At 33.7% G+C, this 24,151-nt stretch overlaps 1 protein-coding gene across 3 annotated transcripts in view; it reads left to right on the top strand.

Annotated features, from left to right (window-relative positions):
* The first annotated feature begins 2,163 nt into the window (after positions 1–2,163).
* LOC140063505 (protein kinase C-like) overlaps positions 2,164–24,151 on the top strand; it is a 108,718-nt gene continuing 86,730 nt past the window's right edge. For 2 of the 3 annotated variants that reach the window (XM_072109852.1, XM_072109851.1), the window contains exons 1-3: positions 2,165–2,650; positions 14,658–14,692; positions 16,706–16,788. In XM_072109852.1, coding sequence (XP_071965953.1) covers positions 2,505–2,650; positions 14,658–14,692; positions 16,706–16,788 — 264 coding nt within the window. In that variant the 5' untranslated portion in view covers positions 2,165–2,504. Of the gene's footprint in view, positions 2,651–14,657; positions 14,693–16,705; positions 16,789–24,151 lie in introns of all 3 variants that reach the window. The other variant, XM_072109850.1, reaches the window with a different exon arrangement.

Raw genomic sequence — 24,151 nt, 5'->3', positions numbered from 1 at the left:
CTTTCATTTTCAACCACTTTTTCAACGTTATTTCAACGTTTGCAGATAACGTTGAATTAACGTTAATTCAACCAATTTTTGCCCACTGGGTAGTTGCCGACTTGCGGAAGGCAAGAAGACTTACTTAGCATTCCTTGACATAAAAAAAGCATTTGATAGCGTATGGAGAGATGGATTGCTAATGGCAATATGGAATATTGGAATTCGTGGTAGATTATGGAATATTATAAGTAGCTTGTACGACAATGTTAAGGGGCAAGTAAGATTTGGTGACATTGAAACACAGTCTTTTGATATAGAAGAAGGTGTTAAGCAAGGGTGTGTCCTTTCCTCAACCCTGTTTTGCATAATAATGAACGAACTCACTAAATTATTACGAGAACACGCGTTAGGTGTGCGCATACACGATATCTGCCTTGGTAGCCTTTTTTGGGCCGACGATATCGTACTTTTAGCAGATAGCGAAAAAGAACTCAATAAAATGTTAGATTTAGTATCCTTATTTGCTAAAAAATGGAAATTTAATTTTAATAGTGAAAAGTCAAATGTTTTGATAATAGGCCAGAATCTGAATAGCGAAAAACTTTGGAAATTGGGGGATAATTGAAACATATAAGTATTTTGGTGTATACATTTCTAGAAATCTAAAAGACAATTTCCACATCAATCAAGTTATTAAAAAGGGCAATAGGATCATTGCGTACATTAAATCTATTATAGATAGACTCAACAATTTTGATCGTGTTGTATATGGAGATATCCTTTGGAGAAGTATCGGACTTCCGACTATTAACTATGCTTGTGCTGTATGTGTCAATACAAATACTAAAGACATACAAAGGATTGAGTCTCTTCAATTACAAATGGCGCGAACAATTCTTAAAGCGAGTAGAAGCACTGCAAAAGAGGCACTTTATGGCGATCTAGGTTGGCAACCAATTAAAGTAACTCAGGATATTTTTAAAGCAAAATATATAAGAAATGTTATGTGTATGGAAATGTATCGTTGGCCAAAACTTATATTAAACACAATTATTAGACATAAGAATTTTAATTCAAGGTACCAATTTATTAATGAATTTGAAAAAAACTTGTGATTATATTAAGTTCGATTTCAATGCCATTCTTAATGATATATGTACAGGTACTTTTATTGATATAAACTGGGTCAAGCCATTTGAAAATACAATTAAACAATCGTATTCTACTTTTTGGAAACAAGAAGTATTAAGAAAATCATCTTTGCTTGATTACTCTTTGATAAAAGAGTCACCTAGCCTAGAACCTTACCTACTGGATAAAACAGATTTTTATGGCTCAAGTTTAAAATTTAAACTTCGTTCAAACACTTTACCACTTGGAAAAATTACAAATAAGTGGAACATTGATAATCTAAATGACAAGTGTAAGGTTTGTGGGTCAGGTGAAGAAGATGTTAAACATTTCCTGTTTATTTGTAATAAGTTACATTGTATTAGAATGGAAGAATTACAAACACTTCAACATAAACTTATTGCAATAAATTGTGTAGATACTTGGGTAAATTTTATTTCTGGTGACCTATCTATTAAGGTTCAATATGTCCTAGGAAGCACGTTATTCCATAAAAATAACTCTCACGACATTTATGCTGTATTTGACAGTTATTGTAAAATGTACACAAGCCGTGCTTGGAAATTAAGAAATGCAATTGTATTACAACTTTGAACTGTTTTATTTTAAAAAAAAAAAGTGTTTTCTTTTCCATTGCTGTTGCAAAATTAGCAGTTGTATATTAGTGTAGTTTTAGTTTGCAAATAAGTTTTGTAATAGCGTCGAGTCAAATTTTATGTCATTATCTCAAATATGTTTTATTTTCGTTTCAGTTTTTATTTTTCATTGTTTTTGTATTGAATTTTGTAATTGGTATGGACGTACCATCTACGCATGTGTGCCACTGTTAAAAAAGTGTTGTTCCAAATACATATTATTATTACTCCTGAATCTAGCGAAGAACGATAAAAAAATTACTTTGAATGATGATAAAAGTTAAACAGCGCCACCTATGTTATTGCTTAGCGGCTTAAATACCAAAAGTCCCAGAGCCCTGTACTTAATTCCCGTAATCCACACTTAAAACAATAAAGGTAAAATAAACAAATTGTATAAAACGTTGAAACTGTCTGTTCATAATATTTTATTATTTCCTATTTCCTATATTTGACCATTATATGAAATTGAAACCCAGTGGCGAATTTAATGCGATAAAATCTCCCTGTTCTGATAATCGTGCCTTCCCCGGTGATATACCAGGTAAATGTTATGCAGGTTGGCTGGGATAATGAGAACGTGAGTTAAGTGCTTTGCGTTTACACTGTGGGAAAGGTAGTATCTCAACAGTTTATCATTAGCCTTCGTTATCAGCGGAAGATACTGAGGTGATTACAAACCCCAGGCTAGGCCTAGTTCGGGCGAAATTCTCTGTACATTTTTCATTTTAAACATTTTATGGGATATCTGTAAACATGTCCACTACTGGAAATAAACCAAAAGGATTCGCCAGAAGAGGAGCTCTACGACAGAAGAATGTTCATCAAGTCAAAGACCACGAATTTATCGCGCGGTACTTCAAACAGCCGACCTTTTGCAGTCATTGCAAAGATTTCATTTGGTAAGTTGTTATTTTATCTTTTTGATATCTCAACGGGTGGCAATAGTCTGATTCTGAAAGAGCTACAGGTGTCTGTTATAGATCAGGTCTAAACTAAACTATCTCTAAATTGGTTTAGTATTTTACTTAGGCCTAACTAAATAATTTGGCCTCTCTTTGGTCTCAACAATTTTCCAGAGAGCCCAGAGAGAATTGTTGAGAGAAAGGTTTCTTTTTCTCAGGTCCCATACCAGACTACCCTTTTGGTGGAGTCCAGCAGGACATAATTAATAAAGTATCGGAGCATTAATAAAGTATCAGAGCCTTTTATGCACTTGTCAACTTTATGACCCACTATACAACCCCCGGGAAACGTGCATCATGGGTGCGTCATTTACAAATAATTATTGACACAGGGGTGCGTCAAAAAACATATGGTATGTCACAACAACAATGGTGTATCAATGTCTGTCACTATATCATGAACAACATGATCATAATGCGTTAAAATGGGTGCGTCATGGTCACCAAGGGTAAATCACTTTTTTGACGCAAGGTATTCATAAGGTATGATGCACATCGGACAAGTGACGACCTCTCTTGGGGTTTGTATAGTGGGTCATACAATTAACAAGTGCATTATTTTTAATAAGCAGACTGTCGCTAATATACAGTACCATGGCCCCATTCCGCAATTGTTGGAGCTCCGGTAACAATATTTTGAGAATAATGAACCTTTTCCTGAAATTGCACTCTTTGGAGCTTTAGTAGACTTGCCCCAAGTCTGTATTATCTTTTTTTTTATTTATTTGTTTTTATTTCGACCGCGAATTTTGTCTGAAAATACAGACTTGTGAAACACGTATAGAAATCGATTTGCAGACCGCAAACATCCGATAAGAATGACGTAGGTTATCATACCGTATTTGGCTATATGGGGCGGGCGGTATGTAAATATGGATTTCGAATCAACCACCAATGATCATTTTGTTTCAAAATGAAAAAGATCGAGTACGTACAGTGTGCTGAATGTACAATCGAGACTGTTGAAATATAAAATCGTGTTGCCAAGTTGTTTTGTTTATTAATTGTTTAGTCCTTGGCCTAGGCCTCCTCCGTAGGTCCTACTCAACTTGCACGTATGACCTGCCAAATAAAACGCCAATAAAGTAGGCCTAGCTACATACCACCACCGGCACACAACAGGGCTAGGTCTACACCATTATACAGAACAGGACAGGGTCTGGGTGGGAATTAAATCAAAATTATCTCCGCGTAATAAATGATCCATTCAATGTTTGATTTGCGGCGAAGCTACCCTATCATATCAAGACGAGTTTTCATGTTCTTGGGAAAAATCCCATCAAATGTTTACCAGACTACTAGGCATATAAAATCATTTCTAGCCTTCAGAAACTGTCATCAATGTACACATTGTCTAAACGTAACATAGCGCATGCGCATCATCTTAGTTGTTGAGGCTTTGAAATTTTGAAATATGAATATTAAAACAGTGTACGAGTGAGTAGCCAATCGCATATAGCTGAAACTAATCAACCGGATAATCGTATGCACCAAGAATTCTTGGTGTCAAACCACGTGACTTGTGCGTGTTTCCCCAGACGGAGTATCCAAAATCAAGTAGTATACGTATGAAACGCCATATGTGCCAAAATATTTATCTTTTTACTAATATTAAGACAAAACTCCGTCTGGAACCCAGACTAGAGCTTTAGCTGTGGTGAAAACATTTTGGAATTATGGATTAATAATTGTATATTTTACAGAACATTATGACAATAAAAATTATAATAGAATATTGTAGAATACTTGCGATTCAGGTCATTTGTTTGTTTTTAACTAAATCCTTAGTCAGGGTCACTTTTGATATCTTGTTAATGCTGCTAGTAATAATGGAATTTCCTTAAGTATTTATTCCTGGTTTAATTAATGCAGAAGTAAGGTGCAATGTATTGAAGTGTATAATATGAAATGTCAAATGTAAGGGTTCACTTACCAATATTCCTTTTACAATGGGTCTTCTTTGTCTAGATACCTTTCATTCTGCATAATTTGCTTTTGGGAATTTCTGACCTTTCAGACTATATTTGTACAGGTATATAAAATAACATAATAGAAGAACTAAAAGTTTTATTATTGTCTAAAGTTTCGAGATTTTTAGGAAGATGTTGTATGTGAGCTCACGACATTCAACTATTAAAAAGGCACATTCTAATCTCAGTCAACCTCCACAACCCGTCCACACTCCACCCGCACAACCCTTCCAAACTCCACCCGCACAACCCGTACACACTCCACCCCCACAGCCCGTCCACACTCCACCCACACAACCCTTCCAAACTCCACCCACACAACCCTTCCAAACTCCACCCACACAACCCTTCCAAACTCCACCCGCACAACCCGTACACACTCCACCCCCACAACCCGTCCACACTCCACCCACACAACCCTTCAAAACTCCACCCGCAAAACCTGTACACACTCCACCCGCACAACCTGTACACACTCCACCCCCACAACCTGTACACACTCCACCCCCACAACCCGTACACACTCCACCCCCACAACCCGTACACACTCCACCCCCACAACCTGTACACACTCCACCCCCACAACCCGTCCACACTCCACCCCCACAACCCGTACACACTCCACCCCCACAACCCGTACACACTCCACCCCACAACCCGTACACACTCCACCCCCACAACCTGTACACACTCCACCCCCACAACCCGTACACACTCCACCCCCACAACCCGTACACACTCCACCCCCACAACCTGTACACACTCCACCCCCACAACCCGTCCACACTCCACCCCCACAACCCTTCCAAACTCCACCCGCACAACCTGTACACACTCCACCTACACAACCTGTACACACTCCACCCCCACAACCTGTACACACTCCACCCCCACAACCCGTACACACTCCAAACATTCATTATTTGTATGCCATATGTCAGAATCCAATGTGAATGTAAACATTATATTCATAATTATTGGACCATATGTCCTCTATGGTAATATTAGTTTCAATCACTATACCCTCCACATTTTATATATCAAACTTATAATATCAACTTCCTCTCAATGATAAAATATCCAAAGTGTAATTCCTTTGTTTATTCTCTTATATTTGATTTTGATATGCAATATTGATCTCAAGGTAGATATTTGTTCAATGCCAATGTCACAGAGGGTTCAACCCTGCTTTTTATACTGCCCCTTGATGTCTGTAATGCTTATAACATGAGACTGTGTTCAATAAACAGAGACGGATCCAGCATTATAGATTAATGAGGGCTAAACATTTCATAAATGGTAAAAAAGATCCGTCGGGAGACATGGCTGTTCTAAACCTGTTTAACCTCTGCCTAAATCCACAATAAAGATCCCATATCTAATAGTTTTAATTACTAATTCTTCTAAGTATAGTTCTTGTTTACACAACATACTATAGCTAATATAAACTTTTTGTGTTAAACTCCCAATTTAAACATCCTTAAAGCATCCATGGTGAACGCATACCTATATGATGCATTGTTGTCATGGTTAATGAAAATAGTTTTCTTTAATATCATTTTTATCCTAACTGATCATATATGGTATATATTATATTACTACTACTTATACTACTACTACTTGGGTTTTGGTTTGTATCTACCGAATAATGACAAGAGAAATATTTTTATACTATTTGTATACAAAACTCCACGCAACTCAACTGTGTCAACATAAATGCTCTGATCAACTGAACAAAACCGCAACTCCAAGTAACGCACAGTTGCACAAAAGTGCAGTTGTGTTTAGTTGAATATGGTTCTACCTTTCTGGAACTTAGAAATAAATGCAACTGAAAACTTTCGAATCACATATGATATGCTTAACCGCTATACTACAGTTGACTGTTTGATGTTGGCAATGTGAATAGTATCGCATACGTGATATGATAATGACAACTAGTTACAATCAGTTGCATGTTTCGATAATCGCTCACATACTGATTCCTTGTAGTCCTATTCAGTTTAATTTTTAGTTTTGCTTAGGGTATGTTTAGATCTATATGGAGTTATGCTTTCGTGTCGCAAGCAACTGTCATATTATAACTAACACTTTTGTTGAAACTGAAGTTTCACCGATTTTGGCGAACAGGAGTAAATTTGATCAGTTACCTCGGTCAAAATCGTTGCATAACTTTCGTATCATAAGCGTCGTTCACTAACCTTGTAACTTGAGCTGTCATAACGAACCAAAGATCAGTGTCGTAAGAGGTGGCTTCCACTGATCTTTTTGGGGTTTAGACCTAAGGAGTAACCGCAACACGTACAATACGAAAGCATAACTCTGTAGGTCTGAACAGTCCCTTAGGGCCTGTTTGTATAGAGCAGAGAATACGGTTTTGAATACCGTTCTTTTCAAGAACCATTTTTTCTTGCCAGCAGAAATGGGTCCTCACAAAAAACCACAAAAAAGAACCGATCTTAAAAACGGTTTAAAAAATCCCAATTGATTGCGGTCTCGATCGCAAAGAACGGTTCTGAAACCAGTTTCCGCGGAGCAATTTTTAGCTGCAACACAATCGCGGTCTAAATTTGACCCCAAAAACTGAACTCTGCAGTCTGCTGCACTGGGACGATTGTTGTCAACTCGCAGTCAAACTCGCGCGATAGGATCCAGGCCTAAGTCATTTTTATTTCTCTAGATAGTGAGTATTTTATTTAACTAAAAAATGTTGACCGATGCCATTACGAGGTTCGTAAAAAATATGTGAAGGAAAGAAGATGAGGGGACTTGTCGGGAGTCGGAAGAAAGACTCACGTATAGGCCTACATGTTTTTAAGAATATTGTAAAGCGTGTGAAAAATAGACGAGTTCAACTTGACAATATCAGAGGGTGCGACGTACCTATACTTTAACCAAGGACCACAATAACGTTTCAGGTAATAATTCCCCCTTCTATGATGAAATGGATGCTATTTCTTGGAGATCGCGATATGCGAAAAAAAGTAAACATGACCTCGATCAAATCGCGCTTCCGCCTAACGAACTGCATTGTGGTGTATATAATGATGTCATTCATAACGAACGCACATGGACGGAACCGGTTTTATACTGTGCGGTATCATACTGTACAGTGAAAGATAATACAGTATACAGAGTTCATAGAAAATGACATGGCGCATTGACACAACATTGCAAATCAAATTATATAGGCCTACAGTACTAGTTTAGCTCATGTTAACTAACTGTAAATGTTTATGGTATGGCCTGTTAAACTCATTATAATTCAGATGATGATTATTCATTGTGATATTCCCATTACACACCAGGCCAATATTGCAATATGACATTTTGATTATTGTCAGATACTTTGGAGTAGTTGCTGTGTTGTAGAAAAGACTGTAAATTCTTCAGTGAGATATAAATGTGTCAACTTGTTAGATACCGGTACACTATTGTTTTTAAGTCAATGGCCAAGTGGTTAAGGCAGGGGTGTCAAATCAATAAACACTTAGACTATAAGATAGCAACATACCACTCCATGGTTCTTGTTTATGAGATGAATAGGGAAATATACTGATTTGATTCACACAGTCCCTATGGATATAAATCAGTGCTATGGTTGCCAAAGGAAACTTCATTTCATTCAAAACATTTCATTCAAAACATTTCATTCAAAACATTTCATTAAAAACATTTCATTAAAAACATTTCATTAAAAACATTTCATTCAAAACATTGCATTCAAAACATTGCATTCAAAACAATTTATTCAAAACATTTCATTCAAAACATTTCATTCAAAACATTCAATTCAAAGCATTCAATTCAAAACATTTAATTCATATATCGCACCATTTAATTCATATCGATGCATTTCATACACATATCGCGTCATAAAATTCATATCGAAATGTTGCGTAAACGGCGTTCCATACATAAAAGAGACAGAATACAGTACAACAGTGAATCACAATGAATATGAACTTTTCTAATAAAAGATGATGGGCTTTCTAGGACTGCAGTATCTGTAAATGATCTCTAAGCTATACAGTATAGGGTTATTATAAATGTTCCATTGCCTCAACCCCAACCTAATGAATGGGTTGTTTTAAGAAAGTTTTATCTGTAAATATTTGCTATGTTGGTGCAATAACCCCACACTATACTATAACCCCACACAAAAATGTAAATATGCCTGCATTGATCACATATGTATTATAACTCATCAAACCATCTTTCAAACAAAACGACTGTGGCTAGGCTCGCACTGGCCGATCGCCAAGTCGCCATGGGCGAAAACGTTTCTAGATTGGCGAAAAATAAAACGGCTACTTTAGCCATTTTGGCGATGACATATGATAAAATAGATAATTAAATAATCATTTTGGCGAAAGCATAAAGTCCAACTAAAACGTCCATTTGTCGATCTCCAAGCATTTATTTTGTTCGTTATCACGTTGTTTACTTCAAGCTCGATTTTTCGTAAACTTGTTTCGTTGTACCAGGCGTCTCTTTGTTATTTCAAAAAGATGGATAGCAGAGGTAGACTGCACAGAGAGAAAGACGTTACACGACACATGGATGATGAAGTCTACCCAAACTATCACGTGTTGTGCGCTGCACAAACGATCGACTACGTAGCCGACGGTCGGCTAATTACCGGGATTGTCTATTTTTTCGATAGGGGTGTACTTTTCAGATTAAAAAGAAACATTATAGTATCTTCGATGAATGACGTCTTAATCTTATCGAAATCAAAAATGTATGCGTTATGCATTTTATAGTCTTCCAATTTAATGTAGTTTCATATTTTAGCCTTAATAAACTTCCCTCGTGCGTCAGTAGTGTAAACAAAACAACATGCGGGAAATGGTAGAGTCTAACGGGGATTTAGCTAAACACACACGTGCATCTGAGCGGGGCCGGTCGCGATTTTTTTTTTCGTACATAAGTTGGGGACCCCCTCATGAAACGTCACAAAATAAACATGAATAATTCATCAGTAGTTAAATTTTCCTGTTCCGTGTGCACCCAAGCGTATTGCGGTACGATTCTAGGCCTATCTCCGCTGTTGTTGCGACGTGCGATTTCATAGAAGAATAGCTGCGTTTTGTGTGGATTGTTTAAATAATCAGCCTTTAGTTTATGGTGTTTTTAATATAATGTATTACTAAAGAATTACGTGTTAAAATTATAGTTTCTATTAATACTATTAAGTATTAGGCCTAATTATTTGTCTCTAAACCCATGTCTATTTTAGTAGTAGCTGTGTGGGTATGTGTGACGTGTGTTTGTAGGTATGACACAATCCGAGTAATAAGTCAGCAAAATTAAACAATAAACATTACACAAAAATACATTTTTTATTCTCGTGGGTCTAATCTTCCCATCTCATATGTGTTAATATACGCGCATTTTTAAAGTTCCTTTGAGTACATGCATATTGTTTGATAATAAAATAGCAGAATTAAAAAAATAAGTACACAAATCATACACATTCTTATTCTTGTGGATCTAAGCTTTCTTTGGGCTATGTCCAATGAATTACTACTTAGTGTAATGTCTTGCCTAGCTGTCGATTAGCCTCGACTCGACACATTTTGCATAGTGGTGTGCGTGTGAAGAAGAGTGCGCGAAGGCAATCACGTGAATTGACTTAGAATCCTAGGCCTACTGTAGAAAGTATCGTATCGCAGTTGTGTAATCACTTCTTGTTGCTATACGCTTGGGTGCACACGAAACAAGATAATTTAACTGATGAATTATTCATGTTTATTTTGTGACGTTTCATGAGGGGTCCCCAACTTATGTACGAAAAAAAAAATCGCGGGCCGGTCGCCGGCTTAATTCTGTGTTGTTTTGTGTAAATAAATAATAATCGGAAATTTCTCGCCCTGACAGAAACGCTTCGGCGCAGTCTTGAGGGATGGAAAGACGTGTACTCTGTGCTTTGGCCTATATTATCTTACTTTTAAGAACGATACGAGTGTTCGTTTGCTAGGAATTTTCCTCAATATTTTTAGCATACGATATACCGTTGCGTTGTTGTACATAATTTTGTAGGCCTAGGCCGGCGGTTCTGCACTTTCGCACCTCTTGAGCATACCCAATTTAAAAACATTAACCCGCTGCGCGGCGGTGATTCTAGGACACGATTTTCGCCTGGTACGCCATGACCAGCCAAGCGTAAAAAACAAAAGTAACATAGCGTTCAGGGGATTTCAGAAAACTGTTAAATGTTTCTTATTAAATTGATAACTGTATAAATGCTGTATAATTAAAAACAATTTGAAGAATTGTTTTGATCATGTAAAAAAAATACAAAAAAAAATATTTTTTTTAATCATACAGTGATTTAGGCATGGTTCTTTATCTCAATGCCTTACAAAAATGTTCAGGGAACAGTGTATAGACCTGTTGACATAGATAAATTGACTAAAATATTTTTACCACTATATTTCAAAAATTTTAAATTTTGGCTATAAACCGATTCATTTGGCTAAATAAAAAAATTTTACTTTAGCCATTTTGGCTATAGATAAACTGATTTGACTAAAAAAAATATTTTGACTTTCGCCAAATGGCTAAACAAAATGAAATGTTAGTGCTACCCCAGTGTGGGATGTTTTGCAGTAAGTAGTATTAACTAGCTTCCTGGAAATATTCAAAAGATCTCAACCATATGTAGTCTACATACAACAACGAGGTGTATATTGCCAACTGATGATCTATTTAGTCAATTAGTAATTATTTTCTATGCAGTGACATTATGTTGAAAGCATGTTATTGAAATATTGAAGTTCAATTTTCCATCAGTAGTAATGCACATATTGAAATTATCATCTGAAAAAGATGATGAGATTCACTATCCATATCCAATGTCCTCATTAACTTAGAACAGTCCATTTTTAAAGTAGGTATATTTACTTTGCTAGTTGAATCTAATTACTGACTGGCAACATAATGTTTCACTTATAAATCAATATGCTTCCCTATGTTTGACCTAAGTGGTAGCACCATGTACATATCAATACAAGTATGATACCATACTTTAATTTATTAGCGTCGTGGATGATTGATGTTGCTTCAAATGATTGGCCTGGATGTTTATTGCATTCTATATGTATCAATTGAATTACAGATGAAAAGGTTATGTGAGGCATCTGAATATTTAATACTTACCCCTCCTCATTTCCCCCTCCCCCTTCCCAATCTACATGTCAACCTTCCATACTGTTTATTATTAATTTGATGAGAATAAAATCTAGTTTACCGACTTTTAAACAATTGTTGTTTGCCTAAAGCTTGCATTCAATATTGCATTTTTTTTAATCGGATTTACATAATTTGCATTTTTTACCATAAAATTAGACCTTAGAATAGAATATTGCATGGGAAAGTCAATTCTCATTTATTAATATTTTCCAATTCCTAATGCATGCTTTTCCCTATCATTGCCATTTATAATGCATATCAAGTACTGAATCATAGTTTTTCTTTTATAAGGGGAACTATCAGTATTGACTATTGTTAGTCTTTATATCCAAAGTATAACAGTATTTGGACTCCTCTTGCGTAAACGAGGATATTAATGGTAGTTATCTGATATTAAAGGTCAACCGTCTATTTGCAAATTATACTTTGGAAACTTGTTCAAGTTGCTTTTTTTTTATCTTTGATGTCTGGTAAAAAAATTATAATTTTATACTGTTCAAAGTGGCTATATAGCATAAGGAAGTTAACTTTAATGATGTGTATTTAAAAATACAGTATAACCTCTATTAAGAGGACACATTTAAGACATAACAAAATGTCCTCTTCATACACTAAACAGTGTAGTCTGCAACATATAGTGCTCACTTATCATTTGTTTCACAAGGGTGTCACTTGTATAGAGTTATCCAAAAGGAGTGTTCTATATAATTGTGTATGTATAGTACTGTATGTACTGTACACAAATTAAACACAAAAAAAATACAGTCTTCAAATAAGAACATGATATATAGCCTACATAAACTAGTTATCAGCAGATATTATCCCATCGTGTGATATAAACCTACAATGGAATTCGAACTATGACAGCTTTTTTTTTTATGACAAGACAAGTGTTTCACTGATTATGCCACAGAAGCTAAATTATGCGTATAAATATAAACGTTTAAAATTACCTTTTGTTTATTTTTTTTTTATATCTGTACGTCACTGACCGTAATTAGTAATATACAGTGAGAGATATCTATTTCAAGATAGGTGTTGATTGACCAATCAAAGCACAGAAATTTGTTCTTAGATTTAATATGAAGAGTATTATTAATTCAGTCGAATATTTAACTAATAATATATATTTTACCACAATAAAGTTTAACAAAATCTTTTTGTGTACATTATGTAGATTCAAAAAATTGAGAAAAATGGGGGCATTCAAATATTGGTATGTGAACATTTTATATTTCGAAATGTTGGTTGTTTATATGAATGTGTCGTTTGTGGACTAATTCAATTAATGGATAGGGGTGTTAATAGCACACATTTGGAATTTGATAACATCTGAATAGAACATGAACATGACCAAAAAGTAATACAAATTTTTTTATTTATTTTTTTTTTTTATTTATTTATTTTTTTTTTTTTATTTATTTTTTTTTTTTTTTATTTTTATATTTTTTTTATTTTATAAATTTTCATTGTCTGTGTCTGTAATAGGTACGTCCTCCACAAGATGTGTTTTTCATCTTTCTGGGCGTGTACCTTCTTCTTTCGAAATTTTGTTTACATATTTATTGATTACTGAAATCTATTTTGTATATGAAAGGAGAAAATAAATGTTGCTTTGAATTGAATTGAATTGAAAATATTAAAATTGCACCTCCAAGACAGTGGTAGTGTCTGTTCACACCCATTTTTCTCAATTTTTTTAATCTACATACACAAAAAGATTTTTTTATATTTTATTGTGATAAAATATATATTATTAGTTGAATATTCGACTGAATTAATAATACTCTTCATAATCTAGTAAGAACAAATTTCTCTCTGGTGGGCCACTGTTTCCATAAATACCTTACCGTTTAGGAGGATATGCTTGTCAAGTGGGGAGGAGGAAGTGTTGATTAAATGGTACTTATAGACTACAAATATCACTTTTGGTTGTTTATTTTGTAACTTGTACAGTCTTTTACCAAATTTATTGTGATTAATATCAACATTGTCCATTTTTATTTGCGAATTTGCTTGAAATTGTGTTCCAAAATTGTAGAAAAGGTTCTTCAAACACAATGGCTATATGTTTTAAAAATTAGAACCCCAGCAAGGTGTCCTGTTGTGCAAACATACCAATACTTGAATGCTAGGATTAACTTAACAAATAAAGTCAGTGAAGCTTAAATACCAACTATAGTATTGTGGTAATAATCATTTCACCTATTGTATACCAATTTATACTCAACTATAGTTTGTATATTAAATCAAGGATATTGTGGTCTTGCATTTAATAGCAGTATAATACAGAGTGTGTATAAAGTACTTGGAACTCTAACAAATAAATATATACGTCATAGAAAATATATATTATTATTATGACTACTGGGTATAAGACAATTGCCAACTTCTTCTGTCTTTTAAGCATTATCAGCGGAAGCAATCGTATTTAAAGAAATTATTTAAAGTTACTACTAAAAGTCATTTGTATGTTGTTTTGTTCTTTCCCAAGGCATTTCCTTTCCTTTCTTTCCCTTAAAAAAAAGCAATGGTCACATGTTGTTCAAATTGAAGGTTTTTAGTTGCAACAATGCATAAAATATGAGCTGTTCAAATAAAGGTATCTAGTTGGAAAATGCCTAGACGATAGTCATACTTTAACCTTTATTAAATCTTGTAGTAGATACTTTTTTTTTTTAATGGGATTCTGACTACTGCAGGGGTAAATTATATTAAAGATGGCCACAACTATTAACCTACATATTATTTAATAGATTGTCCTTTTCTTCTTTCAGGGGCGTGGTTGGCCGACAGGGATTACAGTGTCAAGGTAGGTATTAACAAATGAATATCAGCTCTTACAGTTAGGCCTGGTCAAGTTAGGTAACTACAGGTAACAGGTCCTAATTTGTTAGTCATTGGACTATATAATAATACTAAACAACCTATAAATCTAGGTATAATGCATATTAAAACTAGCACTATGAAAAGGATTGAATGAAATCATGTGCTTTGACACCCTCTGTTGATCAAAATATGAGATGACAGAAAGTTGATTGTAAAATTCGGCCATTATACTTTATTTTTTCCATAAATAACCTCAATTTTTATTCCAAAAATACCATGGTAACCACCTGTACTTTGATTCATTTCCTGCAGATCATTGGTTTTTATCTTTATGCAAAAATGACAATATAAATCAGTAGATTAGCAAGTTATTGATAGTTTTAATATTTCACCTGCATTTAACATAATTAATATTTAATTATTTCGTGCCTGGCTTACTTGAATAAAACAACATAAGGAGAACATAACTCAAAAAGTAATATAACATTTTAAGGATTCCCCTCCAAGACAATGGTATCTTCCATCACTCTGTTTTACAGTGATAAATAAAGTATAGTAGAAGTTTGTATGTTTTTTTAAAATCTAATTTCCACAACAAATACCAACTTTTGAAATTAAAACTGAAATTTCAATTTTATATAACATTGAACAAATCTTTAGTGTATACTTTTTAATTCAAAAAAAATGTAAAAGATTAGAATCTTGGGAAGTGAAATACAAGCTTGTTTGAGAGCCCAACAAGCTATTGAAGTACATCCTCTTAATTTAAACATACTTGTAGGCACTTATAAAGCGTTCATAAAGTACCATATTTCCCCTAGTTTATTTTGCACTAGAAAGCATTCTGTTAACAGGGTGGCATCTGAATAATTACAGGGTTGAAGGAGGGGTTGTACTGCAGGCTACTGAGTGATTAAAGTCACATTTTTGCCATATTTCTTTTATTATCATAATTCATAGACCATCATAATGTTAAATTGTAGGCTAGATGAATAGAATTTCTTTGGTGTTGCATACAACGATAAACATGTTGCGTGACAGAGTGTTTGTTGATTTTCCATATGCTTCGTTTGATCATGTTGACAAAATTAAATCCCGTCCTTATCGATTTCGAGTCAGTAATGATTATAACCGAATAGTCAATCAAATAATGTCAGTAAAATTAATGTTTGTGTTAGTTACAGTTACTTATGCTCTCCTATGCTTTTGATTGTGTAATACGTTCACTGAACAATCATTATTTAAATATTTCTGCAATATCCCAATTGCTAATGAACACTAGATTTACACTTTGTGACTCATTCAGGTATAGTTATAATTAATCCAATTACTGCATCAACTGAATTTAACATATTAATGACAATCCTGGTTATTAAGAGATGATACTCGTTTAAATTATGAAGAAAATTCAAAATTTTTTCAATTTCTTGGGGTTTTTTATGCAGTATTTTATTGTGTAAAGGAGAATTAATCCCTACTGTAGTTAAAAAACTAATAAAAATCAAACCAAAAAATATCATTGTCAAGATAATTATTTGTTGGCTAGTAATTCTTTAGGCAAGATCTTTATGTAAGACCATGCAATTCATTAATTAATTTTGAAAATAACTAATACATAAAATGCATGTAAATCATATAAAAAATCAATAATCTTTTCAAACTGTAGATTTCAATCACTGAGTTTGCATATATTCATCATATTCCATTCCAATGCATTCCAATGCATTCCAGTGTATTGTTAATACATATTTTCATGAATAATTATATGATGATTATTATTACCATAATATACTGTTGTTTTAAAAAAATGCGACGAAACACTCTATGGTCTCCATATAATCGCTACATTTGCTATGTTTGATTGACATCATCAAAATGTCTGATGTTGTGTGTGTGTGTGTGTGATCGTTCATCTTGCTCTGCTTCACCACTACAAAGAGAATTAAGAAGCTTTAATTGGATTTGAAGAATAATAATCATGTTTTTATCTTTCCAGTGTGTTGTTTTGTAGTCCACAAAAGATGCCATGAATTTGTCACCTTCAAGTGCCCAGGTGGAGATAAGGGTGCTGACTCTGATGTAAGTTGATTTTCTTCTTAAAATCTTATCTCTCTTGGTGCTCCTCTCTGGTATGAGCTTGGTGTTGCAAATTATTGCAGGTACCATGACACTTCAGTAACAGAGCTCTTTCTTTTGATTTAATGCAAGTATGTTGCACATCCTTGATGGCACTCCTCTCCAGTAATAGAGCTCTTTCTTCTTGATTTAATGCAAGTTTGTTGCAGATCCTTGATGGCACTCCTCTCTAGTAATAGAGCTCTTTCTTTTTAATTCAATGCAAGTTTGTTGCAGATCTTTGATGGCACTCCTGTCCAGTAATAGAGCTCCTTCTTCTTTTGCAAGTTTGTTGCAGATCCTTGATGACACTCCTTTAATAGTAATAGAGCTCTTCTTGATTTAATGCAAGTATGTTGCAGATCCTTGATGGCACTCCTCTCCTGTAATAGAGCTCTTTCTTCTTGATTTAATGCAAGTATGTGGCACATCCTTGATGGCACTCCTCTCCAGTAATAGAGCTCTTTGTTCTTGATTTAATGCAAGTTTGTTGTACATCCTTGATGGCACTCCTCTCCTGTAATAGAGCTCTTTCTTCTTGATTTAATGCAAGTATGTTGCACATCCTTGATGGCACTCCTCTCCAGTAATAGAGCTCTTTCTTCTTGATTTAATGCAAGTTTGTTGTACATCCTTGATGGCACTCCTCTCCAGTAATAGAGCTCTTTCTTCTTGATTTAATGCAAGTATGTTGCACATCCTTGATGGCACTCCTCTCCAGTAATAGAGCTCTTTCTTCTTGATTTAATGCAAGTTTGTTGTAGATCCTTGATGACACTCCCCTCCAGTAATAGAGCTGTATTTGAGTGTTTCACAAGTTATTGCAGGTCTCTCATGGCACTCCTAACCTGTAATAGAGCTCGTTCTTCTTGATTTACTGCAAGTTGGCACAGATCCCTTGTGGCACTCCTCTCCAGTATTAGATCTTCTTCTAGTTTGTTCTGCAAGATGGCGGATGATACAGCCTTTGTCATAGTACCAGACTTTTTCTCATTGCAGCAAATGTCGGTTAAAAGAAAGAACAAGTTTGTAACCCATCATTTAATTGACAAGCTTGTTGCATTTTTTTTTCAAATCAATCAACAAGTATACAAGTGTTGTTTTAAAAAAATTCTATTTTACTGTTAAGGTCAAATTTGCCTATGCAGCACAACAAGTTGTGATTTGATAGGAATACAAAAACCAAAAATAATAAATATCTTTTCAGCAATATAAATTTATATTATATCTGTTGTCCATTTAATTGACCCTTAGATTTAATTTACCATTGTAAAATAAATATTATTTGTAAAATCTATCTATGGTAACAATAAGTGTCAATGACAGTTGGTCCTATCAGGTATCATTTGTAGTTGCTGGTTGTCCATTTAAATTAAGTTATAATATGCCAAGGATATACCAATTTGACATTCATTTTCTAATTACTATTGAACTACTATACTGTACAAATTTTGCAATAAACTGGACATTTGATGTGACATCGATGAAATTGTAAATAGATAGCCCAAGTGTATAGGAAAACATTTAGAGTTGATTTTTTTTTTGGTGGACCTAATTTTGTAAATTTTAGATATATATATAGAAAATGATAGTGTCTGATTGAGTGTTATTGAACACTAGATCAATTTAATTATTTATAGGTCCTCCGGTACTGGCATATATAACACCTAAAAAAAATCATATTGATTACTTTATCAAATAGAAGATATCTATTCTATTGGCAAAAATGGGCGTGTCCCACCATATGTAGTATAAGAATTAGATATTGAACTAGGCGACAGCGAAAAAAGCCAACAGGGCATGTTTGAAAAAAATAGCTATTGCGGCTGTATACTATTAAAAAATAACTAAACTATTCAAAAAAAATATTAACCTAAAATATTATGAATATAAGAACCACACTAATCAGCATATATTTTTTTTAATACAGTCTGTAAAGTTTTTATAAAATGAACTGTTGAATATCAATAAAATTAGATATGTACGCTCTACGCAGTCATAGTGTAGTGTGCGTCCCTTCAAACTGACCTATCTTTATAACCAATTTCTGCATCCATTTTGCAGAGTCCTCCATGGTGAATCATTTTTGCGGTGTTGCAGTAGTTTTTATATTTACATCATAGCAACCACCACTAGGCATACTATTTCAGCCTGTAGCCAGGGGGATCGAGGGTTCGAACGAGGTGCTCTTTTCAAACAAGGGACTAGTGCCAGCAGATGTGATGATAAACAAGCCTAAACTAGCCTTGCCCATGATTTCTGCCCCTTTCGTTAAAAATATGAATTCCCTATGTAAAAATCCAGGCTTGCTTTTAAAGAACCTTGCTCTGTTTTTTCTTACAATATCATTCTCTTGCAAGTGTTTTTCTTTTATTAAACAGCATTTCAATCTGTACCTTGTATAATTAAAATGGCTTTAATAACAATGAGACTGACAGTGTACTGTATTAATATCCGTGATTAAAGTGGAATGCATTTGTTGTTTATTATGTAAATATAGTATTAATATACCAAAGGTCATTTAGTTTATTTGATATCACAATAGACAGATGCTTTATGCAAACTTATGGTGTATGCTGCTATTGTTATTTTTGTATTGAAAAAAATAAGTGTTTGAAATACTCGTATCGCTTAATTTTTAATTAATGATTCCTACTACCGTACTGACGCGGGTATAAGCCCATACTCGGGTATAAGCCCACCCCCGACTTTTGACTAATTTTCATGAAAAATGAGGCACTCGGGTATAAGCCCACCCATTAATTCGAATATCTACAGTGTGTGTCGTAATACATTATTTTGTATTTGGCGACGTCCATACACCGAATACACCTACCTTTGATCATAACCAAGCTAGGCTAATATACGCTAGGCCATATGAGGCCTAGCGGTCCTGTTTTGTTTACACTCCATCGCGGTCGAAGATCGCTTCACACACGACGCTACAAGTCGCCAAAACGGAAAACCACTATTTGGTATCGGCTGCCATGAAACAAGCTTATTAAATTTCTTTGGTACATTTCTATTTAACGAACATTGTATACTTGCTTGATAAATTCTTGTTCAATTGATGTTTAAAATAAGATATTCTACGATAAATTACACAAACTATAAGCTTAATTTTCCGACACTCTAAACCTCATGTATTTAGAGGCAACGTCGTACACGTGAGGGCGCTCACTCACATGGTGGAATACACAGTGTACATGTGCTGTTTTTGACGATCTGCATTTTTTGATCTTCGGGTATAAGCCCACCCCAAAACTTGACGTGATTTCATGTTCAAGGGGGGTGGGCTTATACCCGCGTCATTACGGTAAATGGTAAACATGGCAATTTTTTTTTAACTCATATCTATATCGAGGGATTTCAATATAAGTCTTCCTTATTCCCTGTTATATTTCCTACTGTTTAATGTCTGCATTTGTGGCTTAACATCTAGGGTATTTTAAAATCTGGAAATTTATAACACTGTATAGCCTTTTGTTTTCCTTCTAAAATTTTTATTAAAAAGTCCTTCCAATTAGGCCTACCGTTTACTTCTGTAGTACTAGATTAACGCATAATATTAAGGGCAATATTATATAGCTCTTTCCTCTATCTAAAATACCTACCAAATCAATGACCACTTTTCTGTGACATATAATTAGTGATACAATTTTTCTTGGTATAACTAATTACTGTGTGTGCTGTTACCGCAAGCATATTGCATTCATATAAACTCATGCATATTCATAAAGTATATTTCAGGAAAACAAATTGAAACCTAAGTGTTTTATTATTATGCAAAGTATTTTGCTTGAACTCATGCATATTCATAAAGTATATTGAAGCAATGCAATTGAAAAAACTGTCTTCGTTTATGCAAAGTGGTTTGCTTGACCTCATGTATATTCATAACGTATATTGAAGCAATACAATTAAAAAAATATGGTGTGTGCCGTCATCGTAAGCGTTGTCTTCATTATGCAAAGTGGTTTGCTTGACTTCATGCATATTCATAAAGTATATTGAAGCAATACAATTTTTAAAAAACATGGTGTGTGCTGTCATCGCAAGCGTTGTCTATTATGCGAAGTGGTTAGCTTGACCTCATGCATATTCATAAAGTATATTGAAGCAATACAATTGAAAAAATCTGGTGCGATATCATCGCAAGCGTTGTCTTCATTTAATATGAAGCATATTGCATTCATATAAACTAATTCAAATTCATAAGTATATATTGCAGGAAAAAAAATTGAAACACAAGTGTTGTCTTTATTATGCAAAGTGGTTTGCTTGAACTCATGCATATTCATAAAGATATTTATTTTTTTTTTAAATGGTGTGTGCTGTCATCGCAAGCGTTGTCTATTATGCAAAGTGGTTTGCTTGAACTCATGCATATTCATAAAGATATTAAAGCAATGGTTTTCAATACAATTTGTTTTGTACACCATCATGTTATTGAGTTATTTTAAAATAAATTATTCACTGCATATGTTCAATCACAATACATTAATAGTACTCATCAAATCTATTATATTATATTGGTCTTTCAAAATATATTATTTTTGTTGAAAATTATGAGAGTAAACACTGTTTTATTAAATGCAAACACAATTTTAATTTGTAACAATGGATTTTAAACTCCTTTATTTAAAGACAATTTTTCTTCAAGGTACAACTAAATTAGAATTATTGTATTTTAAGTAAGATATTATTAACATTATTATTTGCTTATAACTTTAAAACCAACACTGCCAATTTGGATGTGGAAAACACCAGTAAATAGTGTTGTCTTTCTTGCATATAGCTAGCTCTGGTTAGTCTACAAATACTTCTGTTTGCAAATGCTGTCTTATAGGTTTGAGTTCTTCAACCCCACCTTGTATTACCCTATTTTCTATTAAAACTCAAATTGTATAAAAAAAAAAAACCCTACAACACACTATTTTGTTCAAGGTCGAACTCTCATATTTGGAAGCTCTTTACAATTTCAAGTATTTTTACCTGTCGTTTTGCCTAGTCTTAATTTATCACAAACCTACGGTTACGATGGAAAACGTGATCAAACTCCTCCAGCGTTTTAACGCACATTTCATTGGCATTTCTGCGACCTTGAGTAAGATTTGCTCAAAGTGCAGTTTACAATTAATCCTACGGAGCGACGCATTAATCAACTTGGCTAAATTCATTAGCCAGTGTGCAAAAATTGTTTGCGTCAAAATATATTTACTATTCTAATATTTACTAATTATTTTGTCATAAATTGAATTTTTCCTTAAATTACAGAAACATTTTCTTTCATTAACTGTTTGCTTAATAAGCAGATATTTTACTCTTTTTTATTATTAAATCACACTATCAAATGGAAAAAACATAGCATGCACTAGTTACTATAGGAAAGCCATTTTTTCTAATCCAAGTCCCCTATGAATCTTGGGCATCGGAAAACACCTGGAATTACTGGATTTGAACCCAGTACCCCAAGTAAACAAGCATGTCAATCACAAGGTGCCACATATTGCATAGGGTCAGTTTCTGAAAGTAAATTACTGGTTAAACCGTGTGTGTATCTTCTGCTCAGAATGTATTTTCTTGAATTTGGGTTACAAAAATTATGATAAAATGTAACCTTTTTATTTGTTCCCAATTTAAAAAAAAATGTTTTACACACCATTATTTAACAAATTGGTCCACCAAGAACATATTAGAGGAAATGAATTGGCTCTGAGCATGAATTAATTTACATTGCTTCCAATTCCTCTGCATACAGTACAGTAGTTGTTGCGCTTGATTACTTAATTATTCATGCATGAAATTATTAGTCAATTAATAATTCACACCGACACATAATTATACACGGTCGTCAATACCTATTTTAACATCATAAGTTGTGGTGACATTAATAGCAATGGTGTTAGCTCCTGGTGTGATGTTTACCAATTACAGTGATGATCAATATGCTCTACCTGTATATCAATAGACTGAATTAATATTTTAAAAGTGTGAAAATGTAGGTGATGGCTGTTTGTAAAAAAAAATCAATAAACCTATTGTTAAACTTATCTCATAAATCTAAAACAAACATTATTTATTCAGCCAATATGATTATAAAACTTGTTTGGAAAAGCATAGTACAACCTCTATTAAGGGGACACAAGTGTGCCTATTATAGAGGTGTTCCATTGAATATAGGTTTTGGTTATATAGTGTTAAAACATATATATTCTCCCTCGTTTTACAGGAAAGCAACTTATATGATATTTATAAATTATATTTGGTGACTGAGAATGTTGCATTTTATACTTGTGTATATTATCACCATTCTGTCTATAGACATAGCACATAAACCACTGCACCACATGCCCTTACAGAATAAATCTTTTTTTTTTTCAGGAGTCATTTTCCTTTTCTGCTTTTTCACTCTTCTTCTAAAAATATATTTTACATTTTACTTTAGGGTTGGGAACAGTTTTGTATTTAATTTAGAAAATATCTTTCTTTCTTCTAAAAATATATTAGTTATAAAATTTGATTACCATATCTACAGGTAATAATTTATTTTCAAAATGGTGGAAGTCTATGAAGCACCTCATAATATGACTATTTCCATTTGATTGATGTAGCAATATTCCTCTGTGGCGCTCGCTAATCTAGTCCTAGCTTAGTCCAGCTGAGCAGCATAGCAAATGACTTACTGTAATCTTCTGATCTAGTTCAGACGGCGGGCGTACATGTCACCTTTTGCATTCGTTAAACTTGCAATTATGCAAACCTTTAGAATGTCTATCCTTTCTGCAGGTTAATAAGGATTATTTATAGTAAATTATTGGAGAATTTTTCTTATAAACTTCTTTTAAAGTGAAACATTGATATAAAACTGTTACCAAAACTAAATTAAAATGTATTAATGAATTTAAAAACTGTATTTTTTTTTTCAATTATGTTTTCTGATTTATATGGTTTTTCATATTTTAGATTGTTATATTTTTTATATAATAATAATTTCATTTCATTTATTTGTTTGACAAAAAATGTCTGGGGCTTCTAAAGAGACAGTGAAGTCCCAGCAACAATATTTACATATATACTAAATGATAGTTTTGAAGATATGGCGACCATTTTGCCCAATCCAGTTAGCATCACCTTGCCTAGTTGGTCATCTAGTTCTTATATTTCTATGTTTAATTAATAAAAAAATAGTGTTAGCTTTCATATTTGTTAATTCATGAGGTGTGCTATATTTGTCCAGATATGATAAAGGAAGTTGTTATATATCCTGAACAGATCCTTTATGAAACAATTCATCATCATTCATCATTCAAGCATTCATTTAAAT

This window comes from Antedon mediterranea, chromosome 1 (genome assembly GCF_964355755.1).
Source record: "Antedon mediterranea chromosome 1, ecAntMedi1.1, whole genome shotgun sequence".
Lineage (NCBI taxonomy): Eukaryota > Metazoa > Echinodermata > Crinoidea > Comatulida > Antedonidae > Antedon > Antedon mediterranea.
The sequence above is the reverse complement of the archived record's forward strand: the minus strand, read 5'-3'. Positions and strand labels throughout refer to the sequence as shown.